This window comes from Trichoderma ghanense (genome assembly GCF_004382785.1).
Source record: "Trichoderma ghanense strain CCMA-1212 chromosome Unknown scaffold_7, whole genome shotgun sequence".
Lineage (NCBI taxonomy): Eukaryota > Fungi > Ascomycota > Sordariomycetes > Hypocreales > Hypocreaceae > Trichoderma > Trichoderma ghanense.
The window spans coordinates 637,439-664,981 of record NW_027395670.1 but is presented as its reverse complement, the minus strand read 5'-3'; the positions used below and the strand labels follow the sequence as shown (position 1 = coordinate 664,981).

Here is a 27,543-nt window from a genome sequence, read left to right as displayed (position 1 = left end):
TATACGCATATTGAGTCATGACGTTGGATGGGGAATGGACACAGTCGTGGATGTAGACGATAGATCTATTATGTCTATATCTATGCCGCATAGTAATTATTCGTAAACCATCAAGCACGTGTTGAACCCCCCATCTAAGCACTCATGAGAGAAAAAAAAACATGGTGTATCAAAGACTCATCATGACTAGTCAAGCGCATCCTTGAGCTCGGCCTGCATCAGCGCCTCCTCCAGCGGAATCTCCTTGAGCGCGACAATCTTGGTCTTTTTGACGTGCTTCCATATCAGATACGCCGCCAGCACCAGCGGAATGTCCCTGCTCTTCAGTCAGCCATCTTGAATCGACAAATCTTCATAAGATACGACTTACAGATAGGAGGAGACAAAGCCGCTGGGACTCCAGTTGCCCTTTGTGAAAACGTAAAAGCCGTTGGTTAAGAGAATGATGCTGCACATGAAGAGCGCGGCAGCCGAGCTGTACACTACCATGCTCGTCAGTACCCGACGAAATCATAGTGTCAAAGAGAGGGATTTTGTAACCTACAGGTCCAGCTGTTGTGCCAGGGCAGCCGCTGGTACGGAATGCCCTGCACCTTGAGCGCCATCCGCAGCCGCACGTGGTTCAGCACGATGCAGATCCAGCTCACCAGGACGCCCGCGCCCACCAGGTCCATGAGCCAGAAAAAGGCCGTCATCGCGCCGCTGCTCAGGCTCATAAAGGCCAGCAAGGAGAAGACGACGAAGAGGCTGACGGCCACGTACGGCACGCCCCACGACGTCGTGCGCAGAAAGATCTGGGGCGCCTGTTTCTTGAGGGCCAGGCCGTAGAGCACGCGGCTGCCCGACAGCAGCGCCTGGTTGGACGACGACCACGCCGACGTGATGACGATGGCGTTGATGACGGATGGCACGGCCGGGTAGCCCGCGGCAGACACGGCAATGACAAAGGGGCTCTGCGCGGCGGTGCCCGACTCGTCGTTGAGCCGCTCGTCGTCGGAGCTGACAATCATGCCGACGATCAAGATGGCAAGCATGTAGAAGAGCAGGATCCGGATGAAGACGTTGCGGCACGCCCTGGGAATCGCCTTTCGCGGGTTCGCCGTCTCGGCGCCCGCCATGGCCAGCGACTCGACGCCGGCAAAGGAGAAGACGGCGCCGGTCATGACGCTCCAGTAGCCCAGGAAGCGGCCCCAGTTGCCGGTGCCAATGTACTCGACAAAGGGGCCCGGGTGCTTCCAGAAGCGAAAGTAGGTCGGCGCGACGCCCGGGATGCCGCCCAGGTCGATGACGAGGCCGAAGATGATGAGGAAGACGACCATGAGGATCTTGAGCGTGGCGAAGAAGGCCTCGATCTCGCCAAAGTAGCGCACGCCCGAGTAGCCCACGGCGGCCGTCAGCACGACGAAGACGACGATCCACACGCTCGGGTTGAGGTCGGGCAGCCAGTAGGCGAACAGCACGCAGATGGCCGTGATCTCGCTCGGGATGGACAGCAGGTTGCCATACACGAGGTTCCAGCCGACGGCGAAGCCCAGCGCCGGGTCGACCAGCACCTCGGCGTGCCGCACGAACGAGCCCGTCACCGGCAGCAGCGCCATAACCTCGCCCAGCGCAAACTGCACCGCGCTGACGACCAGCCCGACGGTGCCGTAGCCCAGCAGCGCTCCCAGAGGGCCGCCCGTCTGCACGGCGCCGCCGAGGCCCAGGAACAGCCCCGTGCCGATGGCGCCGGCGATGCCCAGCATGGACAGGTGCCGCTCCTTGAGCCCGCGCTTGAGGTTGCGCTCCTCGGTGGCGGTGACGAGGTCGCCGTCCAGGTCGCCGAGGCCCTTGACGGGGTCGCCGTCGGCCAGGAGGTGCGACGGCGCCTGCTCGACGTCCACCTCGGCGGCAATCTTGGTGGCGGAGGCATCCTTGCCGTAGCCGTGGTCGGAGCTGGTAGTGTTGTATCCCGGACCTGGGCCGTTTCCGCCGGCGGAGCGATCAATCAGCGGCGACATTGTGGTTGGCAGCAGCGGTCGTTTCCCGCTCGACATGCCCTAGATGGTTTGTTGGGTCTCGTCCCCGTCAAATCTCTTGCTTGTCTTGATGACTCGGATCTCCTTCCCCCTCTTCTGGTGGCGTCCTCCTCTCGCTGTTGTCAAATGACAAAAACAGGTTGGAATGAGGCTCCCCTCCGGCTGTCTGTTTCTCTTCCTTCTCTCTCTCTCCCTGTAGGCTCCAGCTTCACGCGGCTCTTCGTCACTCAGTCTTCCGTCTCGCCAGCTGGAGCAGAATCAGATGAAGAAGGAAACCAGCCTGTCCGTCATCGCGACCCTCCAGCCTCGGCCGAAGCCAGCCTCATATAACGGAAAAGTCAATCGCAGCCGCCCTCCAGACGCGGCTTAGTGTAGCCGTTTGTTCGTCAGCACTGATATCGCAATCCGGCCCCTGGCTCACCCAATCTGTCTGGTGTCGTACGGAGTACCACCGGGTGAGTCTGACATGCTCCACAGTCGTTTTATCTGTCTGTCATTGCCCGTCTGGTGGGAATGTCTCAAGACAAGATGAAGATAGTAAAAAGGCGGAAGCCGGTGTTTGCATTGTTTAAGTGAAGAAGAGACTGAGTTGAATGGTTCCAAGCTTGTGCTGTTGAATTCATGTTTCTGCCTCAGGCTTCGGGTACATCTCAAGGGGTGCTGGACTCCCTGACAGCTGTCAACTGTTAGCGCAGTTATAGTAGCGCCCTCATGCCTAGGAGCTACCAGATCCGGCAACAGAAGCCGTTGGACCTCGAGTTGAAGAGAATCGCTGGCTATCAGCAAGAGCCCTCATTTCTCATTCATCGGTTGCAATTTTATTACTTGATGCTTCTTTATAAACTCAAGACCAGTTGTATCTCAAACTCCATCAGCAAACTCCATCTCCTCCATCAGATCAATGCAGCTCCGCGGACTCTCCCTCCTCCACATCCTCTTATACAGCCTCAGACTCCGATCCGAAACCATGATCGAAACGTTCAATACCCTCCCTCTCTTCCTCTTCTAATCTTCTCACCAAAACTTCGAGCATGTCAGCAACATAGTCGACTTGAATGTCCCACAGATGATTCCGCGTCTCATACAACATGAAGTCAAGTCCTTCCAGGATGCAGTACACCTTTGTACTTGGAGGTACTTGACACACGAGTTCAAGAAACAGCTTGCAGAGCGCAGAGAGATTTCTGCTGTGTGACTGCCTCAAATAGGTCCATCGAGATGACTCCGAGGTCAAAGCGTGGTAGAGCCGTGCTCATCAACAGCTGAAAGACGAGGCTCCTCATCATATAGGCAGGGCCACCGGCATCAGACACGCTACCATCAAGTCGAGCAAAGAAGAAAAGAGAAATCATATCCTCCTGACTCGAAAGTGTGCATATCAACGACAAACTAAAGACGGAAGCCGCAGTCACAGTCGGGCTGCGGTCCTGCAGGAAACACTCCGACAAACAGCAGTAAGCTCGACTCCATCTTGAACCAGAGGGTCGCAGCGAATGTATCCTGGTGGCGCTGGTCGCGACGGTTCTCGGCAGCAGAGATCGTCTCGGAGTCCGCGGGATCTGTATGAAGACCACGAATTACCAGGACGAGCTCGAGTTCAAGGGAGTAGCCTCCCAGGTCAAGAGAAGATTCCGATCGGGGTGAAGAGCAGTCAAGGGGCAGCACCGGCGAGCTTTCGTCAGCCGACCACTAAACAAGCCATGCCAGAGATTGGCGATGACCAGGTATGATGACGAGGATGAGGATGAACATGAGCCAAAGGCAGGAGACGGAGGCGGAAAATGAGGACGAAGATGAGCACTGGGGGGGAGAAGAAGACCACCGCTCACACAGCAAGGGGCCGCGATTTATCACGCAGCCGTGAATCAGAACCGGGGATATATCCTTGGCATCGCGGAGGCACGAGATGAATTTCCTCTTGCTTTTGTCTCTCACGTGAGGATATAGAAGGCAACGATTTCTTTGGAATTTCGCTAGTCGGCTACATTTGAATCACAACTCAACATTGGCACGAAAGGGGGGGGACCAATCATTCCCTACCACAGCATTCACAAACCTGAAGAGGCCAATTTTGAACTCTGTTGAATGCATTTATACATACATACACTACAGCTACGGCTCGTTCTATCACCCTCTAATTAATCAATACAAGTCAACACCAAGAAAGACAAGAGCATATAAATATATACCTTACGCATGTGTAGACAAAGGTATACCATGACCACCTTTCTTCCTCCAAAGCTCGAGTCTTCTTTAACAAAACAAAGCCCCCAACAATCTTAAGCAGACAATCCCCCAGCTTAACTTTCTTGGCAGATACCGCCAACTCCCTTTAGACAAATAACAAATGTTCCCATGCGCCATGCAATGCTAGGCCGTAGTACACGAGCCCTCTCCTTCTCTCCTTCTCTCCCTCTCCCCCCATTAATAGAAGAGTAAGAATGATAAGACGACTAATTAACAGAGCAAGGCGTATGCTGTACCTCCCTCACAACTTCTTCACCACAGTAATAATTCGGGACTCATCCTCTCGCTATTCGGATCCTCCCACGCAGCGCAATGCCTCGCCCAAAGCAAAGTGAACATGTGCTTCAATAAGCCGCTTGCTTCTTCGTACATCGCTCCTTCATAGTGCACACCCATCAAGGAGCATCATCCACGAGTCCCATCAAGGAAACACGCCCTGCCGCCACCTCTCCACGCGATCCATGCTCCCATTCGGATTTGACATCGGAATGCCCTGGTTAGCCAGCCCATTCGCACCATACAAGTTGCCCGCGCCGTACATGCTCATCGTGTTCATCCCGCCCATCGGACCCATCCCGTTGGCGACGCCACGGAACCCCGTCATCGTGCTGTACGACGGCTGCAGGCCCCCCTGCGGCATGCCGTATCCCGTGGGCGGCACCATCATCGTCGCTCGGTTCCGGGGGCCCGTGTTGGTGAAGCTTCGCGTCTGGAGCGCGTTGAGGGCCACGCTCGACCGGGCGGCTTCGAGGCCGAGGCCGAGGCCGCCCGTGCCGTCATTGTACAGGCCGCCCTTGAAGCCTCCGGTGCGGGCATTGCCCGGCTGGACGAGGGTGGTGGGCATCTGGGCTCGCACGGCCGCCATCCTGGCGTCCTGCTCGGCGATCCGCATCTGCTCCTGCTGCCGGCGTCGCTGTTCCTCGATGCGAGGGTCTTGGATGTTCTGATGCACCGAGAGCATGTCGGCCATGCTCACCCGGCGGGCCAGCCCCTTTCCGACTGACAGGTTCGTCGGGTTGCCGTAGCTGACCGGCCTCTCGCCCGTCAGGTTGCCGTAGCTCATCTCTCTCTCGCGAGCCTCCCGCTCGGCCTGCAGACGGCGACGGCGCTGGCCCAGCGTCTCGTCCTCGACGCCCAGATTGTTGGGCGACTTCTTGCCGCTGCTCTTGGTCTCGGGCTCGTCGGGACCGCCAAACTGGCTCAGGAGCTCCATGGAAAAGGTGCTGCTGACGGGGCGGGCCTTGGGCAGCTGTGACTCTGCCAGGCGGCGCTTCCTGGCGCCCAGCGTCTCCTCCTCAATCTCGGGCGCGAGCGGCTCCGTCTCGGTGGCAATGGTGGTGCGCGCATCTTCGTCCGCGCCGACGTCCGGCTCGACGATGCGCGGCGAGGGCGCCGGGGGCTGCACTTCGGCGATGCGCGTGGGCGGCAGGCTCAGGTTGCTCTGGCGCTTCGCGGTCATGGCGATCGAGGTCCGCCCCTTGAGGCGGGCAGCGCGCTGGCTCAGCGGCTCGTTCTCCTCCAGCTGGCGAACCTCCATCAGCCCCAGGGGGCGCTCGACGTCGGCCATGTTCTTGGCTCCCTGGTGCAGGGCGGCAATGACGGCCAGCGGCACGTCTTCGTCGTCGGATGGGTTGTGGTCTGCGGCCGCGGCCTGATCTTCCCAGGCAAGGTTGACGCGGCTCTTCAGGCGCTGCTTGCGCTGCATCTCGGCGACGGCATCCATCTCGAGGAGGGTGGCGCGCAGGCCTTGGGCCGCCACGTTGCCGTTGTTGAGGACCCGCTGCTTCTGCTGCTGCTTGCGGAGGTGCAATTCGCCGAGGAGCGTGGTGGGTACGCCATCAAGGATGCCTTCCTCAAGCTGCTCTTCCTCTTCCTCTGATTCCTCCTCCTCCTCTTCTTCATCCTCTTCGTGGTCATCACCGTGACCATCGCCCTGCACGGCGGCCGGGTCTGGGTTGCTGCTGACTTTGCCAAACAAGCTGCTCTGGCTCCTCTTGGTCAGCAGCTTGATGGTGGATCTTTCCTTTCCTTTAGACCCTGACTCGGCAGACGGGACATCAAGCTGCTGTGACTTGCGCTTGGTCTCCTTCTTCTTTGTCTTCTTCCCCTTTGCCTTGCCGTACACCTCGGAGCCCAGCTTGCCGGCATACAGGTGGTCGGTAAAGGCACTGACGGGGGCGGTCGCCGAGGCATCAAGAATGCTGTCGAGCGTCGCCATGGCGGACCCATCCTTGACCTCAATCTCGGGGAGCTCGGACGGCTGCTCAAAGAAGACGCTGGCTCGGAGGTGTGGGGGCAGGTCCAGGCCGCCGGTCGACTTGTGCTTGTCATTGTTCATCTTGGAGAGCCTCTGAGACTGGCAAAGATCCTCCAGTGAGGGTGGGGATTCGCCTCCTGCTTGTGCTGCGGCCTCCTCAAACCAGCCAGTGGGCGTGGTGGCACCGTCGCCAACCCCCAGCCCGTCGGCCACCGACAGGGCGGCAAACGAGTTGCGGTGGCCGGACAGAGGGTCGGGCAGGGCGAACTTGTCGAGGTCGGGGACGACGGACTTTCTCTTGGGCTGCATCATGGCGCCCAGAAGCTGGGAGCGTCGCTGGTTGCGGTCGGCGGCCTTGGGCTTGTTGGACAGCTTGGGTGGCAGGTTGAGCATGGCAGGGACGCGGGCTGGGTAGTACAGCATGTGCTGGCCGGTTTGCTCGTCGAAATAAGAGTGCGGCCTCACGAACTCGGTCGCGGGGGGCTGGGGGGTAGGCAGGTGATGGTCGTCGACGATAGGAGGCAGGGATGAGGATTGGGCGTGGGATTGGGCTTGGGAATAAGATTGGGGCAGCTGGGGAGGAGGAGGACGAGGAGGCTGCTGGTGCTGGTGCTGGTGCGTGTCGGGAAGCCTCTCTCGCTTGCGCGAGGGCGACCCCATGTCGACGGTAGAAGCGAAACGATCATCCTCGGTATCCGTCTCGCAGTGGGCGCCGTCAAAGTCGACAAAGGCGTCCTGGGCCACCTGGAAAGTGTTTGTAGAGTTGGCCGTCATGGGCCGGTCGTCATCGTAGGCGTCGCGGTCGCGGTCGTGCTCGTGTTCGTCGTAGTCGGAGCTTGAGGGCAGGTCCGGGTTGACGAGGACCAGGTTGGAGGCCCGGTGGCTCCGGAAGCCGCCCTCAAGCATGTCGTGGAACTCGTCCGTGTGCGGCAGGCCGACGGCGTCCTGCTCGATGATGCTGCGGGAGCTGGCGGCGGCGTCCTGCTCCGCCGGGGGCACGGCGTCGACCTGGTCCAGGACGTGCTGGGTCAGGGAGATGGGCTCGGACTCGGAGATCTCGGCCAGAGACGGCTTGGCGGAGCGGACGCTCCTGACGGAGCTCTTGCCGGGGCCGTGGCGGGACAGGATGGAGTTGATGGCGTCGTGCTCCGGGCGGCCGGCGGAGGCGTTGGAGCCGGAGCGCATGCGGCCGCTGATGGAGGAGGTGGGCGACATGACGTAGGCGGGCGAGTAGCCCCTTTGCCTGGCGGCGGCGGCGGCGGACGAGGCCGAGTTGGAGTTGGAGGGATGGCGGCGCAGGCGCGTCGTCGTCGAGTTGGGGTTGGCGTCGTCGGCGGCGGCGGAGGCGGATGCGGCCCTGGCGGCGAGGAGGGAGGATCGTCTGCTGTCGCTTCGCTTCAGTTCGCAGTGCAGCTCGCGGATGGCATCGTCGATGCTGCTGGTCATGGACAGGCGCTCGGCCGTGGCTTCGAGGTGGGCGACGTTGCTGACGGCGGACGCGGAGCGCGAGAGCAGGTCGGCGTGGTGACTGAGCCGCGACGGCGACGAGACGTCGGTTGCAATGTGCAGGATGGGCTTGGGATGGGCCAGCTTGGTGCCCGGCTGCACGCTGCCCGTGTGCAATGGCGCATCCTCGGGTGCAGGGATACGAGCGGTGGCACTGCCAGGACTAGCAGCCGTCTGATTACCGCTGCTGCTATTACTAGCACTCGGGTCAGGATTACCCGTAATCGTCGCGATGCCCGAATCCCGGGCGGCGGTCGAGGGGCGCTCGTGTTGGCCTCGCCTGGCGCGTGCGTTGGGGCTCTGCGGCAGGGGAGCGGAAATGACGCCTCTGGAGAGGCCAGAATCATGCTTGTCAGCGTCGCCAGCGCCCGACGACGCAGCCGCCGCGATATTGGACTTCAGGTTGCCGGTGCTGATGCTGGTGCTGGTGCTGCTGGGCGACCACGGCAGCGGCGGTCCTGTGCGTGTGTCTGCGCCTGTGTTTGTCCCTGTGCTCTTTTCCCTCCAGTCTGTCTCGTCCAGATTCTGTTTCTTATCCTGCTCCTGTTCCTGTTCCTGTCCACGCTGCTGCCGCATCTCCTCCGCCTCTGCGAGCATCGCTTCTCCGTGTCTCGTGCCAGGCGACATGGCCAGATAGCGCTGGCGCAGTTCCGCAGCGCTCTCGGACCCGGGGCTGGTGGGCGACGACGGCGACAGCAGCTTCTTCTTCTTCTTCTTGCCGCTGCTGGGCGCAGAGTCGACAAACAGGCTCAAGGGCGTGCTGACCCGGCCGGCGACAGACAAGAAGGTCGGCGACACGGGGCTCGTGGCCGTGGTGGGAGTCGAGGATGGCGAGGCAACGAGTCTGTCAGCGGCTTCTGTTGCTGAATCGTCATTCCTGGCGCTGGGCGAGGCCCCTACTCGGGCTGTCGAAGCAGCAGCAGCTTCGGCGTCTGCTTCAGCGACTGGCATGGCGAGCAGCCGAGGGGAATGCGACCTCGTATTAGTATCTCGTCCAAGAATGCCCTCCTGCTAATACCGCCTCGCGCGTATCTACTTGTCCGCTACGGCTCCCAGCCAAAAAAGGATTGCTGCCCCCTCCCCCAGTTGCGCCTCTATCCGGGATGGTCAGGTGGGTGAGCTGGTGCGTATCGAACGAAGCCTCTATCTCTCGACGGGGTGCGCGCGTGATGGCCGAGACATGAGCAGCCCGCCAAGGGTCTGGACTAGGCTCGCGATGGTGCTGTGATACGGTATTTGTTGATTGTTGATGGACTTGTCAGGTCATGTATAGGTAGCTGGTGAGGCTACTGGCGGCAATCGTCAATTGACGTCGTCTCTTGCCCTTCCGCTCTCTTCTTCGTCTATTCTCTCCGATTCCTCGTGTCTAGAATTTTGCCGGTACCTCGTGCAGGGGTGCTCTGGAGAAGCCTCCTATTGAGCCGAATACCGGGGATGCGAGTGTCTGTAAGTGGAGGAGCGCCCATGCGAGTGCAGGAACAGAAAAGGCGGACGATCACGATGGATGAAGACGATCAAAAAGGCTGCAGAATCCGTCAACCAGCAGAGCCCACGATGAGTGAGTCGTCTGTCTAGGCGACTGGCTAAAAACCGGCTGGGAAACTTGAAAAGAGTGAAAAGAAGAGAACCGAGGAAGAAGAAGTAAAGAAAGCTTTGGGCCCTTTGATTTGGCGACAAGATGCAAATAGTGGCCGAAGCGCCAAACCAGACCAAATGGATGATGCCAAGGTTCAAGTTGGGCCTGTCTGTGCATGTGCATATGCATGTGCATGTGCATGAGTTGGACGACCTGGTTCCTGATGCGTACGAGCAAACGATCCTGGAAGTTGCAGGTTCTCGACTCGAGCCTCTTTTTCCTTTCCTTCTTTTTTTTTTTTTTTCTTTTTTTCTTTTTGATGGCACTGGGCGGACGTTCTTGATCTTTTTTGATTAGTGGCGGATAACGGCCTGCGCTAGCGATGGGCAGGATTTCAGGTTGATTGCTTTTGCTGACCGCGGCTGGAGCTGATGATGCTGCTAAAAACAACATGGAATTGATGCTTGATGCTGGATCCCAGCTGACTTGGGCATCACTCGCTGCTTGCTAGGTAAACTTGCTGACTGTGTTAACGATGCGCACAGGAACCGGCCACAGTCGAAGCTGTCAGTTGCGTCTCTGAATTTATGCGTACAATGGATGCAACCGTGTGCTATCGAGCCCGGATGCGAGAAGCCGCTACTACAAGGGCGTGTGGCAGCCAGGATGCCAAGTCAAGGATATCGCAGCCGAGCCACACAAACAAAGACGCTCACAACCAAGGAATGGCAGCGGTGATAAGAACGGAGCAAGATGGAAACAAGGACTAGAGAAAGAGACGAGGAGCCACCCCAAGACGAGAGGAGAGAGTCCGAAAGCAGCCGAGCCGCCTGTTCCTCTCCTCCTCCCCCTCACAAACGCTCCCCATCTCATTCTTCGTCTCCTCCTCCTCCTCCTCCTCCTCCTCCTCTTCCTCTCTGTATCACTTCATGCATGTACCTGCTTCGCACCATGTATCTCCACCAGCATCGACTAGCATCTGATCAAAAGTGCCCGTCGCACCGCATCAACCCACACGACAGCTGACAGGCCCTGCGACCGCCTCAGCAGCCCAGCCAAGCCAGCAACGCCGTTTGCCTCCTTCGAGACGATCTGGATCCTGGCTAATTGTGGACATACCAGCAGCTTGTGTTGGACAAAAGCAGCTGCGTCTTCATCTTTGCTCCCGTTAGTGAGTGTCTTTGACTTTGCAAGAGCCGTCTGCCTGGCGAGCATTCATTGGCCTCGTCTCGAAGCTGCTGCTCCCTCTTATTTCCCTCGTGTCACCACTTGCATACCTTCAACCCTTGCCTGCAATAGCTTCGTCCCCATCCTGCGTAGCTTTTGTCTCCTGGCCTTTTTTGCTCAATGTCTTCCACTCATGTCTTGAGATTCATCTCAGATCTCGAACAGCTTCGGCCACTAGTGGCAAAGGTACCTGGTCCTGCGTGCTCAGCTGGAAGAGAGCACTTGCTTGGCACCATGTCATACTGATGGCATCCGGACGAGCCTCGAAGCTATTCACGGCACCTGGGCTTGCCGATCTCCCACAGCCTCTCTCGGTCTGTTTGCCGCTTGCACCCAGATTTTCTCGGCACGTCCCATGCAAGGACCCGTGGCTCCTGTCCCGCCATCAAGCCCCGTGGCACGCACACACATACACACGCATTCTCAGCAGAAAGTCAACAAACAGTATTCATGCTCGCTGCCACGACTATATTCCACCTGCACCAATCAATCTCCGAATACACACACAAGCAGTAATACATGTCATGCGGCAGCAACACAATAACTCTGAAACCCACCACTGCTGCGTGTAAGCCCTCTATCTGGCCCCGTACCTGCTTCTGTGGCTGCCGCCGCGCCGTCCCTTGGCCCTATCAGTAATTTCCTTCAATATTTGACGACTTCGCAGCCAGTTATTACTCTACCGAGAATGTGATGAAGCAGCTTTCACCTTTGAAGGTTAGAGCCCCTCATCCAGACGCCGCAAACAGCATCCTCCCGGCTTCACCTCATCTGCCAGAATTCCTGTGCCACGTCGCAACTGGATCCCCTTGATCTTACTTGTCTCGGCTTATGCGTAACGAAGCGGGGGGGGCTGCTTGCGGACTTTGTGGCGTCGTGGCTTTGAGGTGTTTTGGCAATGAGATGCGGCTTGGGTTGGTGATGCTTCTGTGTACGTGCGTGTGATGCCATGCTGGAGAGCTTTTGCAACTTGCACAAAGACCGCAACAATATGGCATTCCCAACAATGTGCCCCAAGACACCGCTGATCAAGACCAAACCCACCATGGACACCAAATTTGATCTACACGTCCAAAGCGATCGTCGCGTAAATCGCCAACTCAATCTCAACCACAAACTACAGGGTAAGCCAAACATCTCGCGCACGCAAGCCGTGATGCTACTACTGCACGTACCAGCAACCAGTCCACCTGGCATCGCTCCCTCGCCGCATCGCATTGTGGGTTCAGCACGCCGTGCCTGCACTTACCCCAAGCGCCAAGAGCACCAGCCATGCCCCCCTCGTGACTCTCTTATCAATGGCGGTGTGCCGAATCAGACTTCAACACTATCGTGCAGCTACTCCTCCTGATAGTAGCTGTAAGTATGGAGCCAGTCCTTTTGCGGAGAGAACTTGGTGCTTGGCGATACAGAGACATGCTATGTATGTGGCATGGGCGTGCTGTATTATGGATTCAGGTAGAGCGGGTGATGGCTGCCGAACAGCTGCCATGAACCTTGCTCGCTCGCATCTCGGTTGGGCGGTTGGTCTGACAATCTAAGGTGAAGCCGAGCCGAGCTGAGCGGTAAAAGGAACAGCTGCAGCTGGAGTCGTTCCTCGTGCTGTATGTGCTGCACGTGCCCTTGCTCGACGACGTCCCCAGGTCGAGAAATAGGAGGTACCTTGCTCGAGGCAAAGCGGCACATGCTTGTGCACAGGAGATATTGAGGAACCCATCTCTGCTACGTGGAGCTCTGACAAAGACGGCGGAATTTCCGTAAAATGGGTTCGCCTCGAAAAAATAGAAACCTGTGCGGAAACGAACAAGAGATGGCTTCGACAGCATGTTATTGTCCAATACGCCGTTTCGGAGTCGCACCGCCGTCATCTCCAGCAGCCTCGAAAACGGAGCAACAATGCGCATCTACAAAGCGATCAGCCCGACGAATCTGGCGCAAATCTTGGCTCCGACGGACAATCTTGCCATTGAGACAATTTAGCTCAAAGATCATCTCGGATCTGCTAGAGCATCTATAAAAAGGATGCTGCTCCCCGAGTCAATTCGACAAACTTTTACGGTACTGTACGGAGCACCTCATCTTCGCGGCTCCGTACTTATGAAATTGTGGCAATCTCAGATCCTCTCCAGCCCCATCGTGGCGCAGCTTTGACGGGCTTTCCCCCTGGATCTAACAGCCAGGTCTGCCAGGAACCGCCATTGTCGTTGCTTGTGATGGGCCGCCATGATTCTCTAGAGCGGTGCTAAACTTCTCTAGCAGTTCGAGTTTTCGTCATGAGCAAGACAGTGGTTCCGGGAGTGTTATGAGGGGTACAGTAGCATTAGAGGATGAAATCCAATGCCTAAAACGGTTGTCCGTCATCGGCCGCACATCCATAACGTCGTTGGCACTAACCGAGGCGCTGGAGACTTCAAGTTTGACATCGCGAGTAATACAACATGGATGTACGCAGTACAGCGGATCAAGCAGGCCCAGAAAATGCGTTGCTTGAGGTATTTGCCGTCGGCAAAGAAATCCCCGGCAAAAAAGGAAGTAAAAAAGAAAAGAAATAATGTCGGTGAAGTTACATTGTCAAAAGGGAGCTCAAGTTCGGAAGAGGCACGCCCACATCCCAGCACCAGGAAGCCGGAAAGAATCCGTGAGCCCTAGCGCTTGGAGACGGAGCCCGCACAAGGGGGTTGGCGAGATTCGAAGTGTTCTGGAAGCGCAGACTGACGGGGATGCGACGAGGATGGATGAATGTTGAGTACGAAGCATGTGCCCTGGGTGCATTGGCAGCGCAAGTGTATGTAGGACTACCATTGGCAAGATGCCGAATGCGGCATTATCGACGTGTTATCGCGACTCTGAGCCTCGGCTTATGCTTGTGGTCGTATCGTGTTTACCTACATGTAGGGAGTCAATGACAATGGAATTACACCCATTCCATCCATGATGCCGAGAATCATCAACAACGGCTGACCCATGTCAGCTCATGTCCGGCATTACCTAACACCAAAGCATCCCAAACAGGAAGAAGAAGAGAAAAGGAGCAGGAAGAAGAGGGAAGAGGGGAAAAGAAACGTGGTAGCCCGCCAGTAGCCACCTCATGCGGGGGATGCGAGCGAGTGAATTGAATGGCTGGATGAATCCAATCGGATCCGACTCTCATGACCAGCAGCTGCAGGCGAAACGAGGGCGACGATTGGCCAGCAACGTGCATCGTGGGCTCGAGCCGGTGAGGGCGGCGAGGGAGGGAGAGAGGGGCAATTTTTGGGGAGAGATTTTCTCATGTTTTCTTGCTTGCTTTGATGCTTGCTGATCAGAAGGGTCCAGGTCCAGTTGGAGAGCCAGGTCCAGGTACAGACACCGTGCCGAGGCCCTGGCGGCGGACTGTGGGCTCGTCCGGCATGCTCATCCTTTCCGCGTTGTCAGAGGCCCGGCTATGACGGGGGGGGCGTTGCTGAGTGGCATGCAGCACGTGTGCGTTCAGAGTTTTCTCGCCGCAGCCGTTAGAGTTTGTCAATTCGCGTTTCTGTGACAAAGAAGATGGATGGCGACACTGTGTTTGTTGATTGCGACTGTGGGTGCTGCGATATTAATTCAATCATTGCTGGTCGGGCTGCTCGTACAGTAAGTGGTCGCCGGGATCAATGGAGGTCTCAGGCACCTCTCCGGGCAGGTTGCGGGCAGGGCTCAACTGCAGCCCCAGCACTTCAGGGGGCCCTAAACTGCCGATGCTAGCCCCCCCTAATGGTCCCCTACAGAAACGCCCCTTAAAGTGCCTAGCCGTCACCTGAGACCGTGCGGGCGGGCGGGCATCAGCCAACGCCGTACTGTGCGGGCACTTGGGCCACGCAAGGGTCCGGCCAGGCCAGTCATCGCAGACGCTTGTGCCCTCCATTGACTTATCGTGAGAAAACGAACGGGGGACTGAGTGAGCGAGCGAGCTGCGGTGCCGGCAGCACCAGCACCAGCACCAGCAACCAGCATCAGCACCACCTCCATCGCATCCGCCGTCCCCGCATCGCCTGCTGTCACTGCATGCGAGCTGCTCGCCCTCGATTTCCTGCTGCCGCTGCTCATCCAGAATCTAGGATCCAGAATCCAGACTCCAGCAGCAGAACAAGAGCTAGGACCGAAAAGCAAGGAACAGCCAAAGGCCACCTCAAGGCCCGACCGAACAAACTGCTCGGGGGATCCTCTCACGCGCAAAAAGCCCTGGGGGCGCGGCTCGCTGCATCTGCATCTGCACCCGCCGTCCGCCGTCCAATCCCTGCCCAATTCAGGCGTCTAGAATCCGAACCGTCAACCACCCCGTCCGCCATCCATACATAAGCCCATAAGCCGGAGACTCAGGGAGGCGAGCGCGATACATACATAGCTGCACCATCCAGCCCCGCCGGCGCCGCCAGAAGCCCATACGGGTGCGTGCCCGCCTTGCCTTGTGCGTTGCTCGTACAGACGGCGACACCCATCCCGCATATCACATACCGCATACGAGGCACAGAGACGACACACTCGCGCCACCTCGTCTGCCCAGCTATCTATCTATACATTATACCTTACCGCCTCGACCGAGACCAGCGTCCTCCTGCAGCCGCATGTCCTGCTCCCCACGGCTTGTCCCTCTTCCCTCCAGGACCTTCTAGCAAGGCTTCCACAGCCAGAGGCCCCAAGCCGCAAGCCCTGGGACGCAAGCGATATCGTCTCGACACACCCGCCACCGGTTCCCCTCTCACTTCTCAACTCTCAATTACCACTCCCCGCGGCTGATTGCCACTCGCATACGAGCACTATACACGAGCACCCTACGGAGCACCACAGAGCAGCCATGGCAGATACGGAGCCGCCACGACGGCGCTTCGTCCCCGTCCCGATCGAGACGACGTTTCAATCCTACCGCAAGAATGTCTACGACTATACGTCGCACCAGAGGATAGGCCCCAATCCCGAGCTGACCCCGGAGCCCTCACCTCGATCTCCGCAGGCGCAATTCCCGCCCCAGATGCACGACCGCGAGGTGTCGCAAGAGAGGCGGCGCTTTGCTCCCCAGCTCATCGAGACGTCCAGGCGGGTTAGGAGAGTGGGCGATCCTGGGCCGGCCACTCGACCCACGGACAAGACGGACATTACTCCTTACACAAATCACATCTACTCGGCCAAGCCAAAGGCAACTCGTCGGCAGCTGGGCCCTGCCGGCGACGACGAGCCGCAGCGCAATGTGCCACGCCCATTCCCGCCTACCCGGCGCGAGACGGAGGAGGAGGGCGTCCAGGAGTACCTCTTGGACCTGGCGGCGAAACAGGTCGCACGGCAGATCGAAGAGGTTGCCCTCGCCGCGTTCCCCAACAGCCGCCCCCGCGAGGGTGGCGTGGCTCACTTCTACTTCCGCGAGAGCTCGTCCGAGGGCGACAACTCGCCCGAGGCCAGCCCCCGGGACGAAGAGGCCGGCCAGTACCGGTTCCGGCGCAAGTCGTCCAACCTGGGGCTGAACTGGTGGCATAAGCACATGCAGGAGCATGCGGCGCGGCTGGAGCAGGACCGAGCGGACGGCATGGACGTGGACAACGAGGAGGCAGTGGTGATGCAGGAGGATCTCGATGCTGCTGCTGCTGCTGCTGCCTCTGCCGCGTCTGCTGCCTCCCCGCTGGCTATTGCCGGTGCCGGTGCCGCTGCCGACAGCCCTCTTATCCGATCCGACTCTGATCTGGACAAGATGGAGCTGCCGTCCCCTCCCGATCTCCTGTGGACCACCACCAAGCCCATGCTGGCTACCGATTCTCGCCGGTCCTCGGTCGCTGACCTGCAGCTGGCGCTGGCAGAGGCCAATCGCGCCGCAGCCCAGGCACAAGCCAAGCTCGTCGCCTCGTCTGCCCCGACGGATCCATCAGCCCAGCCGGCTGAGCCCCGCCCCGGCCGCCAGGAACCTGGGCCCTTTGGCAGGCCGTTTGGAGGCTTCCGCCATGTGCCCGATCACGACCCCAAGCTGCTTAAGTTGCGCCAGGGCCCGTCTCCCCCCATGCTGGGCAAGGACCTCGTCTTTCGGCGATGCCCGTCGCCCAAGTTCACCACGCTCGAGCCCGAGGACCCCTTTGAAGCGCACATGATCGAGGACCGCGCGCGGGACGTGCCGGGCCAGGCCGGGCTCTGGAGGGGGTACTGCTGCAGGTCGGAATCAACCGGAGGATTCATCGTGCCCCCCGACCTGCACAACCCCAAGCTGATCCAGACGCCCACCAACCCCAGCTTCCCGGACACGCACTGCTCCTGCGACGTCGTCGACGCCAGCATCATAAGCGAGGAGCCCGCGTCCATCTTCTCCTCGTCCGACTCTGCGTCGTCGGGCCTGACGGCGAGCACCGGCGGGCTCTGGGGCTCTTCCTCTGAGCAGCAGCCGTCGCAGCCGCAGTTGCATCACCAGCACCAGCACCAGAACGGCGCCGAGCAGCGCAAGGGCGCCGATGTCGACATGGACGGCGACCTCAACGGCCTCGGCGAGCGGCTGCAGCGGGAAAAGGCCCAGGCCGAGCGCGACGAGAAGATCCTGCAAGAGTTTGGCGAGGGCTTCGTGACCCAGGTGTACAACTACCTGTCGCTGGGCTACCCGGCCATGGCGCGCGGCTTCGACGAGGAGCTGTCGCGCATCAGCCACATTGGCGTCGACGAGCTGCGCAGGGACGACGAGAAGCAGATGGCCAAGGGGCACATGGTCGAGATGAAGCTCGACATGCGTGCGCCCGAGGAGGAGAGGTGTCCGCGATGGGCGGCGCTGCGAGCCTACATTACCGAGTGGGCGAGGCAGCACCCTGATCTGGACAATCTCGATCCGCTGGCCTGGGGCGTGCGCGAGAGGAGAGGCAGTTGGGCCATCTGAGCCTGTGTCCTCCTTGTGGTCGACCGTCTTCCACTGTGCTGCTGTCCCCGCCCCCCTTTCATTCCTCACCCACCATTTTCCCGCACAACCCTTTCAACCATTCATCTTGCGCATTCTTGCGATATGATATTGCTTTAGACGAGCGAGCGAAATGGATGACCTTTGCTGTCGTTGTTTAAATATTACGCTGCACAAGACAGCAAGCTGCTTTTCTACAACACGGTCGCATCCGTTATACGATTTTAATGGCTCTTTTTCATGTCTTTACGGCCATAGACACACAAGCCCTGTTCACCTTTCCTCATCCTCATTGCTTCTGCCTTGTTGGGAACTGCCTTTGCTCGCTACGTCTACATTCCTTATCTTTTCTATTGTTGTTTTAATGCATGGCGATATGGGTCGAATCGGCGTAATAGGGCATGTTTTTTCACGTTGCAAAGAGAAAAAAAGCGGCTGCCCCCAAAAAAGGAGGATATCGAGGGCCTCTTCTTTTCTTGTTTCCCTTTTCCCTAGCTCTCTTGCTCTTTTGGTGTTTCATTATTTCGGTATTTCTTTAGTAAGGTAGTATACATGGCGAAGTTACATGTAGGCAAGCGAGCGAGCGAGTTGAATTGAAGAGTCGAGTTGAGCTATGGTAGAGCTTTGGAGATTCTCTCCTTTTTCTTTTGACATTCTCGTGACAACAACTTTCGTAAGACTTCGTCTTTTCTGACATTCTGCTCGACTGTTTTATTGGACATGTGCCAGGAAGGAACAGGGGAGACGGAATGTGTTAGAAGTTTGGTTTCATGATACATGCATTAGTGAAAAGTTGATTATAGCTCTGAGTCGTCTTTGGGTGTGATGAGAGTGTTCCTAAGCCGTGTGTGTATATTGGTATTGGTGGATGTATGGAGGAGGAGTTGTCAAGATTTTTGAGATGGTGTATGTGCTTCGCTTTCATTCTGAATGGTGCAGCTGTTCGGCCGTGAGAATTCTCACACTGCTCCTACAAGATACTTCCATCGTCAACATACCCTCAGCCTGCACCTCTTGATAGAATCCGCAAGACCAAACGTAAAAATGAAAAAAACAAGTTGCAATATCCACTTCTACATAAACTTTGAACAAGGATGAAAGTAAAATACCAAACGCCCGGAGAACGAGGGACCTCGGAATGCCGGAAATGCTATGCCCTTCTTCCTCGCGTCTTTTGTTTGCCTCGCGAAACTTTTTGTACTCGATACATACAGCACATACACGTCCACTCACTCACTCAATCGCGCTCTCTCTCTCTCTCTCTCTCTCTGCTTTCTCATCATCCTCTTGACTTCTCCTCCCATCACCTTCACTTCTTCTTTCCAGACGCCTTGGACACCTTCTGCATCTTGGTCGGCGGCGCAACCTCGACATCGCTCTCCTCGTCCTCGCCCATCGACTCGTCCACGTCGTCAAAGTCAACCTCGTCCTCGTCCAGCTGGTCCTCCTCGGCATCGCTCTCCTCTTCATCCTCCTCAGAGCCCTCCTCCTCGTCCTCCGAGTCGCCGATGAAGCCGTTGAGCACGCGGTCGTCGTCGTCCTCGCCGTCGTCAACGGCGTCGGCGCCGCTCTCGCCCCTCCGCCGCGAGCGCACTCCGTTGGCGAGGTTCTTCCGCTCGGCGTCGCGCTCCTCGCCTTCCACGTAGATGACGTCCTCCTCGTCGGCATCCTCCTCGCCCTCGCCGAGGAGGCCAGCGCTCCTCTGCATCCTGCGGCGCAGCTCCATCTGGCCCTCGAGAATGTCCAGCTTGCCCTTGAGGGCGAGCAGGCTGTTGAGGCCCTTTGCCCTCTCGGCGAGCACCTTTTGCAGGCTGTTGAGGTCGTGCAGCAGCTTGGGCTGCGCGGCCAGCGCACCGCCGTGGGCCACCAGCGTCCACTGCACCCAGGTCATGAGGGTGCCGGCGCGGCCGGGCCGTCGGTGCAGGCGGGCGGCGACCTTGTTGAGCAGGATGCCGGCCAGGGAGCTGTCGATGCGCTCGATTGTGTTGCGGATGGTGTGGATGTCGGTCGTGTGCAGACAGGACTCGAGCAGGTCTGTGTCGTCGGTCTTGAGGGCTTGGGTGAGGACGGTGGTGAGGGACTGGTGGGAGGGAGGGGCGATGGCGCTGCGCGATGCCTGGGCGGCGGCGTTGCTGTCTGTCGACGACTGCTGCAGCATGGCGGTGACGTCGATGGCCTCGCTGCCGCGCAGCAGCTCGCCGAACGAGGGCGACGTCTCCTCCTCGGCGTCGGACTCGGCCTCGTCCGCGTCGTCCTTCTTGGGCTTCTGCTGGCCGTTGGCCAGGGGCTTCTGCTCAGCCTCGGCCTCGCCATCCACGTCCTCAACGTCGGACATGTCCTCGTCGCTGTCCGGGTCGGACGAGATCTCTATCGTCTCGGCCTGCGAGCTGCGCAGAGCATCGGCGCTGGCGACGGTTGTTCTGGACTCATCAATTGTGTTCCTGGCCGCCCTCCTCGCATCCGGCTTTACGACCGGCGTGGCCAGTTTGGCCGGGGTTCTTCTCTTGGGGGTCGACATGGGGGGTGGAAGAGGAGAGAGGATGGAGGAGAGGAAGTTGAAGACGTTGATGGTGGGAGATGCAAGGCAACTTCCTCGAGGTGCGAGGACGTTGCTGCTGTTTTGTTTTTGCTTTTGTCTCTATTTGTGCGCGGCGATGAGGACGGAAAGATGCAGGAGAAGCGTCTGGAGAAGAGAATGCAAAATGCTGAATGTCGTCGATCTTCTTCACCTCTTTGTTGCTGAGGAGATGGAAAAGTTCACGAACTTCAGTTGTTGACAATCTGCCTGATGAACTTTTTTTTTTTTTTTTGGACTGGCCGAGTCTTAGCGTGAGTTGTTGATTGAGGCCCCACACCTGTCGATGGTTCAGCGATAACGATAAGAGATAACATAAGCACGCTCTGTTTGTCGCTTTGCTGGAGATCACGTAAGCTCTCAATTTGCATTCACCTCTTGTCTGCTCACGTGCCTCGGGGCAATCCGGCACTCCGCTCCGACCAGGTCGGATACGCCTGTCTTTGCCTGTGTCTGACGCGGGTCTAGCGCCATTGCTGAGTCAACCACGCCAATCGCCGCAAATGGCCCGCCCACGGCTGCCCATTGGCTCTCCGGCACTGCGGTACCTTTTTCGAGGCGTCACAGGCCTGTTTGCTTTGAAAGCGTAGCAGCTCGCAAGTTCTTCTAGCCTCCATGCTCGTGGCGCCACAGCCAGCTAACTGCGCCACAGGGTCACCCCATCCTTGTTCTTGTTCCCACTTCGGGCGTTGGAGCTGCTTGCTGCAAACAAGTGCGGGATAACTGCATCTCTAGGGTAATCGCATACACCACGACAATCCCCTCCCCAATTGCAGCATGCGCCCCGCGAAAATAATTTTTTGGCGCGTCAAGTCTGGCTTTGGGTCCTGGAGCCACGCCTGGTCTGCTTTGTTATCGGCGACGCGTGGATCGCAATGTCATCAACTTGGCAGAGGCATCCATCCACCATCCACCTCGATCAGCCTCCAAGTTCCATCCGCACAACCAGCTCAAGCACAGGATTCGTGCGAGCACATGCCGATTTGCGGATGCAGCTGACATGCCAGCTCTTGTTTCTTATTTTCCTCGCTGATGCCTCAAACTGCGTTGTGTTGGTGATGTACGCGTTTTTGTCGTTTGTTTTGGGCTGGCATGAGCAGCACTCCGCAAGGTATTCTTACAACTTGCTACTCTTGTCCTGCACCTGGCTTTTGCAACACACAAACACAGCACAGAGCATTTGCGTCGCGTCAAAGCAGCTTATTCCCCCCCCGTGAACATCTCTTGTCCGCCTCCGCGACACTGTAAACCTTCAGCACTGATGCTCCAGGTGATCCGCGCGTTATACGGGCCCAGATCTCAGCATCCAGGCCACGATGCCCCAAGCTGAGCCTAACCCCATCCCCAAGCTCCCCCCTCTGTATCCCAACAGCATGCAGGCATCCTCCACGGAACCCAACATGCCCTTCCCACTGACCGAGTCTTTGTCACTGCCCAGCCACCTCACCAAAAGGCAAGGCAAGGCACGGCAAGGGGATGGATGGATGGATTGGCAAAAACGCGGTCAGTTGCGATGCATGCATCACTGAGCACCAGCACCAGCAGCATCAGACCCCCAGCCTCGCCCCTCGTCTTGTCCCGCTCGCCATGACAATGCGTATTACCTTACTTGTACAGGCACTAGCAACCTCGCCATAGTAAACGGACGGCAACGCCTCCAGCCTCCTCTCGTCTGCCTTCCCGTCTTCGCCAGCAATTTTTTCCCTCCCTCCTCAGCCCGTCCGTGACACCGCATTGTGGCCCTAGCAAGAGACAGCAAAGCCCGGGTGGCGCATCAGCCCAGCGCCGGCCAATCAGCGCCCCCGCGGGCTCCAGCCACCAGCCACAGCTCCCTTAGAGCGGCAACCCCGGCTGCGGCATAACTCGCCTAACCTCACTTCGCGCCCGGCGCGCCGCCGCCCGTCGTCACTCATAAATACCACCGCGCCTCCAGCCGGCGAAATCTCACTGACGTGCACGCGCTTTTCCTCGCAAAAAAAGGGCCTCCCCTCCCCCTCCCCTCTGTGCCTTTCTTTTTTCCGTCTTCCGAAGCAAGCCCGCCGCCAGAGGCAAGGCCCGACCAACTAGCGAACGAATCGCCAAAAGCGGCCGCAACAAGCCTTCAAAGGGAATAAGAAGACTACAGAAAAATTCCCTTCGAAAAATAAAAAAAAAAGAAAGGCACCGCCAGCCAACCACAGCCCGCGCATCCTCCATCTGCCGACCTTTTGCCGCCGGCTGGTACTTTGTTGACTATTCCGACCAACCATCGCGCATTCGCATTCTCTCTTCTCCAAAAATATTCCTGTTGTTTTATTTTGGGGGAAGCTCTTCCTTGCATCCATCGTGACGACGGCCTTTTCCGCCCGCTTTCGTCACTAGCCGCATCCTGCCCTGGTCAACCGCCGCACATCGCATCGCATCGCATCGCATCGCATCGCCGTCGAGTCTCGAGCCTCGAGCCTCGTGTCCGATCGGTCGCATCGAGTCCGTCGCAAGGCTGCAAGCAATTGCGCTTCAGCCTCACCTTTTCGTCACAATCCCGTCACCTGCAGGAAGTCGCCGGTCGTGCACTGAAGCTTCCCATTGTCGCGCGCCGCCAGTGCAGCTCAGCTTCCGCTCACTGATCGCTTTTTGCTGCCTCGAGTGCGCAACGCTACAGACCATCTTTTTCTCTCTCTTCATCATCTCTCATCTCTTCTTCCTCCTTCACTCAGCTTTCCACTACGTAATCTCATATCCGCAGCTCCCGCCGCCCATCGCATCGCGACCCTCCGGCCTTGCGCTTCCCCTCGACGCCACCGGATCGCTCGACTTCGCGGGGCCCTCGCCCTTGCTGCGTTTGATGTCGCGCCTCCTTTGCTAGATTCACCACTGCGGATCATCAACTGTCTCTAGCGCGCGCCTTATTCGCGGACCCCTCGACTATCCCAGAGATGGCTTCGCCGACTGCGGACCAGCCGCCCATGGCTGACAAGGACAAGATGGCCGAGGTCAACGGGTGAGTGTTTGCCCTGTTGCGCTCCTCTTCATCGCTTGCTGCTCGCGTTTCCCCCCACATCATATGCGCCTGTATTGCTAACCACAGATGTTGTTTGCGCGCCTCTAGCCATGCGCCACCTGTCTCAGAGTCAGCCGACAGCGCCAAACCCGAAGTCGAAAAGGAAAACAAAGCATCGTCCGACAAGCCCGACGAGGCCCTTGTCAACGGCAAGCCGTCGCCGGCTGCATCCCCCGACACCCCCAACGGCGTGAGCACGACGAACGGAGAGGGCGAGAAAGACAAGGACCAAGACAAGGGCAAGGACCAGGAGAATGACAAGGACAAGGCCAAAGAGGCTGAGAAGAAGGAAACCCCACCCGCTGACGCGCCTGTGGCAGCCGAAACTGAGAGCCTACAGGACAAGCCGCAGGACAAGCCTGTAGATAGCGCCAAGGACGAGGAGAAGAAGCCCGCCTCGGCAGAAGCAGCGCAGAAGAAATCAGAGGCGGAGGCGCCGGCGCAGGAAAAGCCCGACGTGGAGATGACAGACGCTGAAAGCGCAGACGACGCGAAAGCTCCCGCCGACACCGCCGCTGCGCCCTCGACGTCCAAAGAGTCTGCACCCAAAGAATCTACCGAGGCCAAGGCCGAGGAGAAGACTGAGGAGACCAAGCCCTCCTCCCCCAAGGACATTCAAACTGACGCCGATGCCGATGCCGATACCGTCATGACCGACGACAAGCCCGCCGTCAAGCCCGAGGAAGAGGCTGCGAAGCCCGAGCCCAAGGTTGAAGAGGCTGCGGCGGCGGCGCCTTCATCATCGGAAGTCGATCTCGGATCTCCGAGCATCTCAAAGCTGGCCATTGATGCCACGTCGCCTGCTGCCGATACCTCGATTGAGGTGTCCATGTCTGACGCGCCTGGCTCAAAGGTTGCCAGAGAGCGAGACGAGGAGCTGGACGAAGAACCGGCTGCCAAGCGGGCCAAGACGGAGACACAGGACGGTGACAACGCCGCGACCGCGACCCCTTCGGCTGAGAATGAGAACGCTGCTACTGACGCCCCTGCTTCTGCTAATGACAGTGGCGTGGATCGCCTTGCTTCCATCGCAAAGTGGAAAGACGCATCGGTTCTCGAGAAGAAGATCACGCCGTTCCAGCGCCGCGAGATCCGCAAGATCATTGGCAGGGTCAAGAAGACGAAGCACGGTGGCCATTTCCGAGACTCGGTGCCCAAGCTGTGGCCGGCGCTGGGAGAATCTTACTTGGCGAGGATTGACAAGCCCATGGACCTGGCTGAGATAGACCGAGGCCTGCGCGACCCCAACCCCATCTACGCTACGTTTGGTGACATGAAGAAGGACCTGGGGCTCATTTACGAGAATACCCTAACCTTCAACGGCGCCCAGCACGAGGTCACGGATGCCGCATTCTACGCAGTACGAAACGTGTGGCAGGAGTCCGTCGCGATCCCCGAAGAGGAGCCCGCCCGGCCCAAGTCTGTAGCCAAGCCGAAGCCCCCGCGCGAGCCTCGCGTCCTGGCCGGCCCCGACCACGCCGTGCGGCGGCAGTCCTCGGGCCCTGCCTCCAGCCCGCCGCCGCCGCCGCCCGTCGTCGATTCGAAACCAGCAAAGCCGCAGGCCGCAGAGCCCAGCGCGGATCGTCGAGGCTCCGTCGCCGACGCCGACAGGCCCAAACGGACGGTAAGGGCACCGAAGCCCAAGGATATCGATTATACCACTAAGCCTTCTCGCAAGAAACTCAAGCCCGAAATGCAATTTTGCGACGAGGTGCTGGCGGAGCTCATGCACCCCAAGAACTCGACGCTCAACACGTGGTTCCTCGACGCCGTCGACGCCGAGGGCCTCAACATCCCCGACTACTACTCCATCATCAAGAAGCCCATGGACCTGGGCAAGGTATCGCGCATGGTCAACAGCGGCGAAATCACAAGCGCCAAGGAGTTTGACAAGAACGTGCGCCTCATCTTCGCCAACTGCTACCAGTTCAACGGCCCGCCGGACCAGGGCAACCCCGTGTCCAACCTGGCCAAGCAGCTGGAGAACCTCTACGTCCAGCAGATGAAGGGCAAGGACGCCTGGCTGGCCAAGTACGCAAAGGCCAACGCGCCCGCCGCGTCTGCGTCCAACGCCAGCGACGAGGACGAGGACGACGAGAGCGACGAGGACGAGCCGGCGGCGCCCGCCGTGGACAACTCCAAGGAGCTGCAGGAGCTCAAGGCCAAGCTGGAGGAGGAGAGCAGCAAGCTCAACAGCATGTTCGCGTCGGGCACCCCGCAGGCGCTGATTGACTGCCAGCGGGTGATTGTCGACACGGTGCAGCAGGCCCTGTACAAGGTGGCGCAGAAGCAGAGCGAGGCCAAGCCCAAGCACCAGGACAAGTCGGCCAAGAAGTCGAGCAAGCCGAGCAAGAGCAAGGCGGCCGGCAATGCGCCCTCGCGCAAGTCGTCGACCCACGCACCGCCTCCCAAGAAGTCGAGCAGCGCCAAGAAGCCCGCGCCCAAGAGGACGCTTACTGCGGCGGACAAGGATCAGATTGCTAGCGCCATCAATGACCTTGAATATCCTCACCTTGATCGCGCCATCGATATCATCAAGCGTGACACTGGCCAAAATGTTAGTTTCTTCCCCCCTCCTCCCCCCCCCAGCTTCCCATTGTCGCGCGCCGCCAGTGCAGCTCAGCTTCCGCTCACTGANTTTTAATTGTCGACGTCGATGCTAATGCAAGTTGAATCTCACCAGGAAAACAATGAGGGCGAGCTTGAACTGGATATTGACCAGCTTAGTAGCGATGCGCTCCACAAGATATGGGACCTCTGCAGAAAGGTGCTCCCGGGATTCGGTAAAGACTCAAACGCCACAACCAAGTCGCCGGAAGTTAATAGGGCGGTTCCCGCAAAGCAGGCCCCTAAATCGGCTTCGAAGCCCAAGAAGAACAAGCCCATGAGCGCACAGGAGCAGGAGGCGCGCATCGCGCAGCTGACAGCCATCTCACAGCTGTACAAGCCCGGCCAAGAGCCTGCCGATGACGCCTCGCATGCGCCGGCGCACAACCGCCACGACGAGTCCAGCGATGACTCGGATTCCGAGGAAGAGTAAAGAAGGGGCAGACGCCTTTTGCTCGAAGTCGCTGGGGCTTGCCGTGGCGTAAGCTGACTCGGCGACACCGACAGAGGAGCTGCGCGCTGGTCATGATCTCGTTTGGGTACCGACCGAAGTCTACACCAAGCGTAGCAAGCTAGAGAGTGACGACTGAGAGGTGAGAGGAAGACGTAGCGCGAGAAGCGCGTGGGTTCTGGCCGGTAATGATGCGACTCTGGCTGCTCAGCAGTGAGCGGCCGGGGCGTGGGGGGCAGGCCGGAGGGATCGTCCGAGGGCCATTGGACGGACAGGGTGGATAAAAGAGGCGTTGGGGAGTTTGGGCCGGTAACGACAGGGTTTTGCGGAAGCCATCCTTTTTTCGCATTTTAGTTGTTTGCTGGAATCGCGCTGCGTGATTGCGCGCCGATTCCTTTTTGATTTTTGCTTGACGCCTGAGGTTTTTCATGAGGACGGATGACGAGAGGGCGGGTTTGGAGGATGCCGCCGCGAGATGTATGTAGTGTAGGATGCATTGTATAACATGACGACGACTGAGACCATTCTTTGATCTGTGCTGGTGATGGCTGAACCGGTGTGAGTCGTCGATGGCTTGCTTCGCGTTGTAATGGCGTATCTGTATATCCTCGCTCTGGACGGGTTAATGAACGCAACTGTCACGGTAGAAGCTGTTGGTGAAGGTTAGCGTGAGACGAGCTTGTGGGTGCGTAAAGGGTGGTAGAGAGCTTGAAGGCGTTGACCAGAAACGCCTGCCGAGTGGAGCAAAAAACAAATGTGTTGCTGAGCATGGCAAGACAAAGAAGAGCCAAGAGAGACCAAGACGAGAAAAGAGAGAGAGAGAGAGAGAGAGATGGAAGCCTCTTTGAGGGGTAGAAAGCGAAGGATTAGAGTCAGGCATGTGATGAGATGAAAAGTCTAAGCGCCGGCGAGGACTGTCTGCCGAGAGGAAAAAGGTTAGGCGAGAACCCTTATCCTTTTTCTTTGACGTTGGGGATGAGGCAAGGTTGATACTGGGCTGGATAAAGATAAGGTATTTGGGTTGAGAATTTTGCGTGGTGGCGTTGGATTTTTTTTTTTTCTCGGCTGAGAATTTCGTTCTGGGGGAGCTTTGTTCTGCAGATTATGGATGGGATGAATGGGAGAGGATAGGTTGGGAGAGAGGGAAGTCGATGTGAGGAGTGCT

The 27,543-nt window shown here is 58.4% G+C and overlaps 7 protein-coding genes across 7 annotated transcripts; 4 read left to right on the top strand and 3 right to left on the bottom strand.

The window, feature by feature from the left end:
• Positions 1-186: 186 nt before the first annotated feature.
• CCMA1212_006367 (Dicarboxylic amino acid permease) lies at positions 187-2,000 on the bottom strand (the record flags this gene model as incomplete). The annotated part of the gene is made up of 3 exons (XM_073703590.1): positions 187-316; positions 371-482; positions 545-2,000. 3 exons carry the CDS (start codon positions 1,998-2,000, stop codon positions 187-189), a joined length of 1,698 nt encoding a protein of 565 aa, XP_073558100.1.
• A 2,686-nt stretch (positions 2,001-4,686) lies between these two features.
• On the bottom strand, positions 4,687-8,979 carry CCMA1212_006365 (uncharacterized protein; the record flags this gene model as incomplete). Its single annotated transcript, XM_073703589.1, has 1 exon — positions 4,687-8,979. The coding sequence occupies one exon, from the start codon at positions 8,977-8,979 to the stop codon at positions 4,687-4,689; it is 4,293 nt and encodes a 1,430-aa protein (XP_073558101.1).
• A 2,858-nt stretch (positions 8,980-11,837) lies between these two features.
• On the top strand, positions 11,838-12,182 carry CCMA1212_006363 (uncharacterized protein; the record flags this gene model as incomplete). Its single annotated transcript, XM_073703588.1, has 2 exons — positions 11,838-11,955; positions 12,010-12,182. The coding sequence occupies 2 exons, from the start codon at positions 11,838-11,840 to the stop codon at positions 12,180-12,182; spliced, it is 291 nt and encodes a 96-aa protein (XP_073558096.1).
• A 3,462-nt stretch (positions 12,183-15,644) lies between these two features.
• Positions 15,645-17,687, top strand: CCMA1212_006362 (uncharacterized protein; the record flags this gene model as incomplete). The annotated part of the gene is made up of 1 exon (XM_073703587.1): positions 15,645-17,687. The coding sequence occupies one exon, from the start codon at positions 15,645-15,647 to the stop codon at positions 17,685-17,687; it is 2,043 nt and encodes a 680-aa protein (XP_073558097.1).
• Positions 17,688-18,606: 919 nt separating this feature from the next.
• CCMA1212_006360 (uncharacterized protein) lies at positions 18,607-20,448 on the top strand (the record flags this gene model as incomplete). Its single annotated transcript, XM_073703585.1, has 2 exons — positions 18,607-18,611; positions 19,032-20,448. The coding sequence occupies 2 exons, from the start codon at positions 18,607-18,609 to the stop codon at positions 20,446-20,448; spliced, it is 1,422 nt and encodes a 473-aa protein (XP_073558099.1).
• Positions 19,015-20,223, bottom strand: CCMA1212_006361 (U3 small nucleolar RNA-associated protein 5; the record flags this gene model as incomplete). Its single annotated transcript, XM_073703586.1, has 1 exon — positions 19,015-20,223. The coding sequence occupies one exon, from the start codon at positions 20,221-20,223 to the stop codon at positions 19,015-19,017; it is 1,209 nt and encodes a 402-aa protein (XP_073558098.1).
• Positions 20,449-23,195: 2,747 nt separating the features above from the next.
• Positions 23,196-26,360, top strand: CCMA1212_006359 (Bromodomain-containing factor 1; the record flags this gene model as incomplete). The annotated part of the gene is made up of 3 exons (XM_073703584.1): positions 23,196-23,260; positions 23,348-25,877; positions 26,004-26,360. 3 exons carry the CDS (start codon positions 23,196-23,198, stop codon positions 26,358-26,360), a joined length of 2,952 nt encoding a protein of 983 aa, XP_073557999.1.
• Between the last annotated feature and the right edge of the window lie 1,183 nt (positions 26,361-27,543).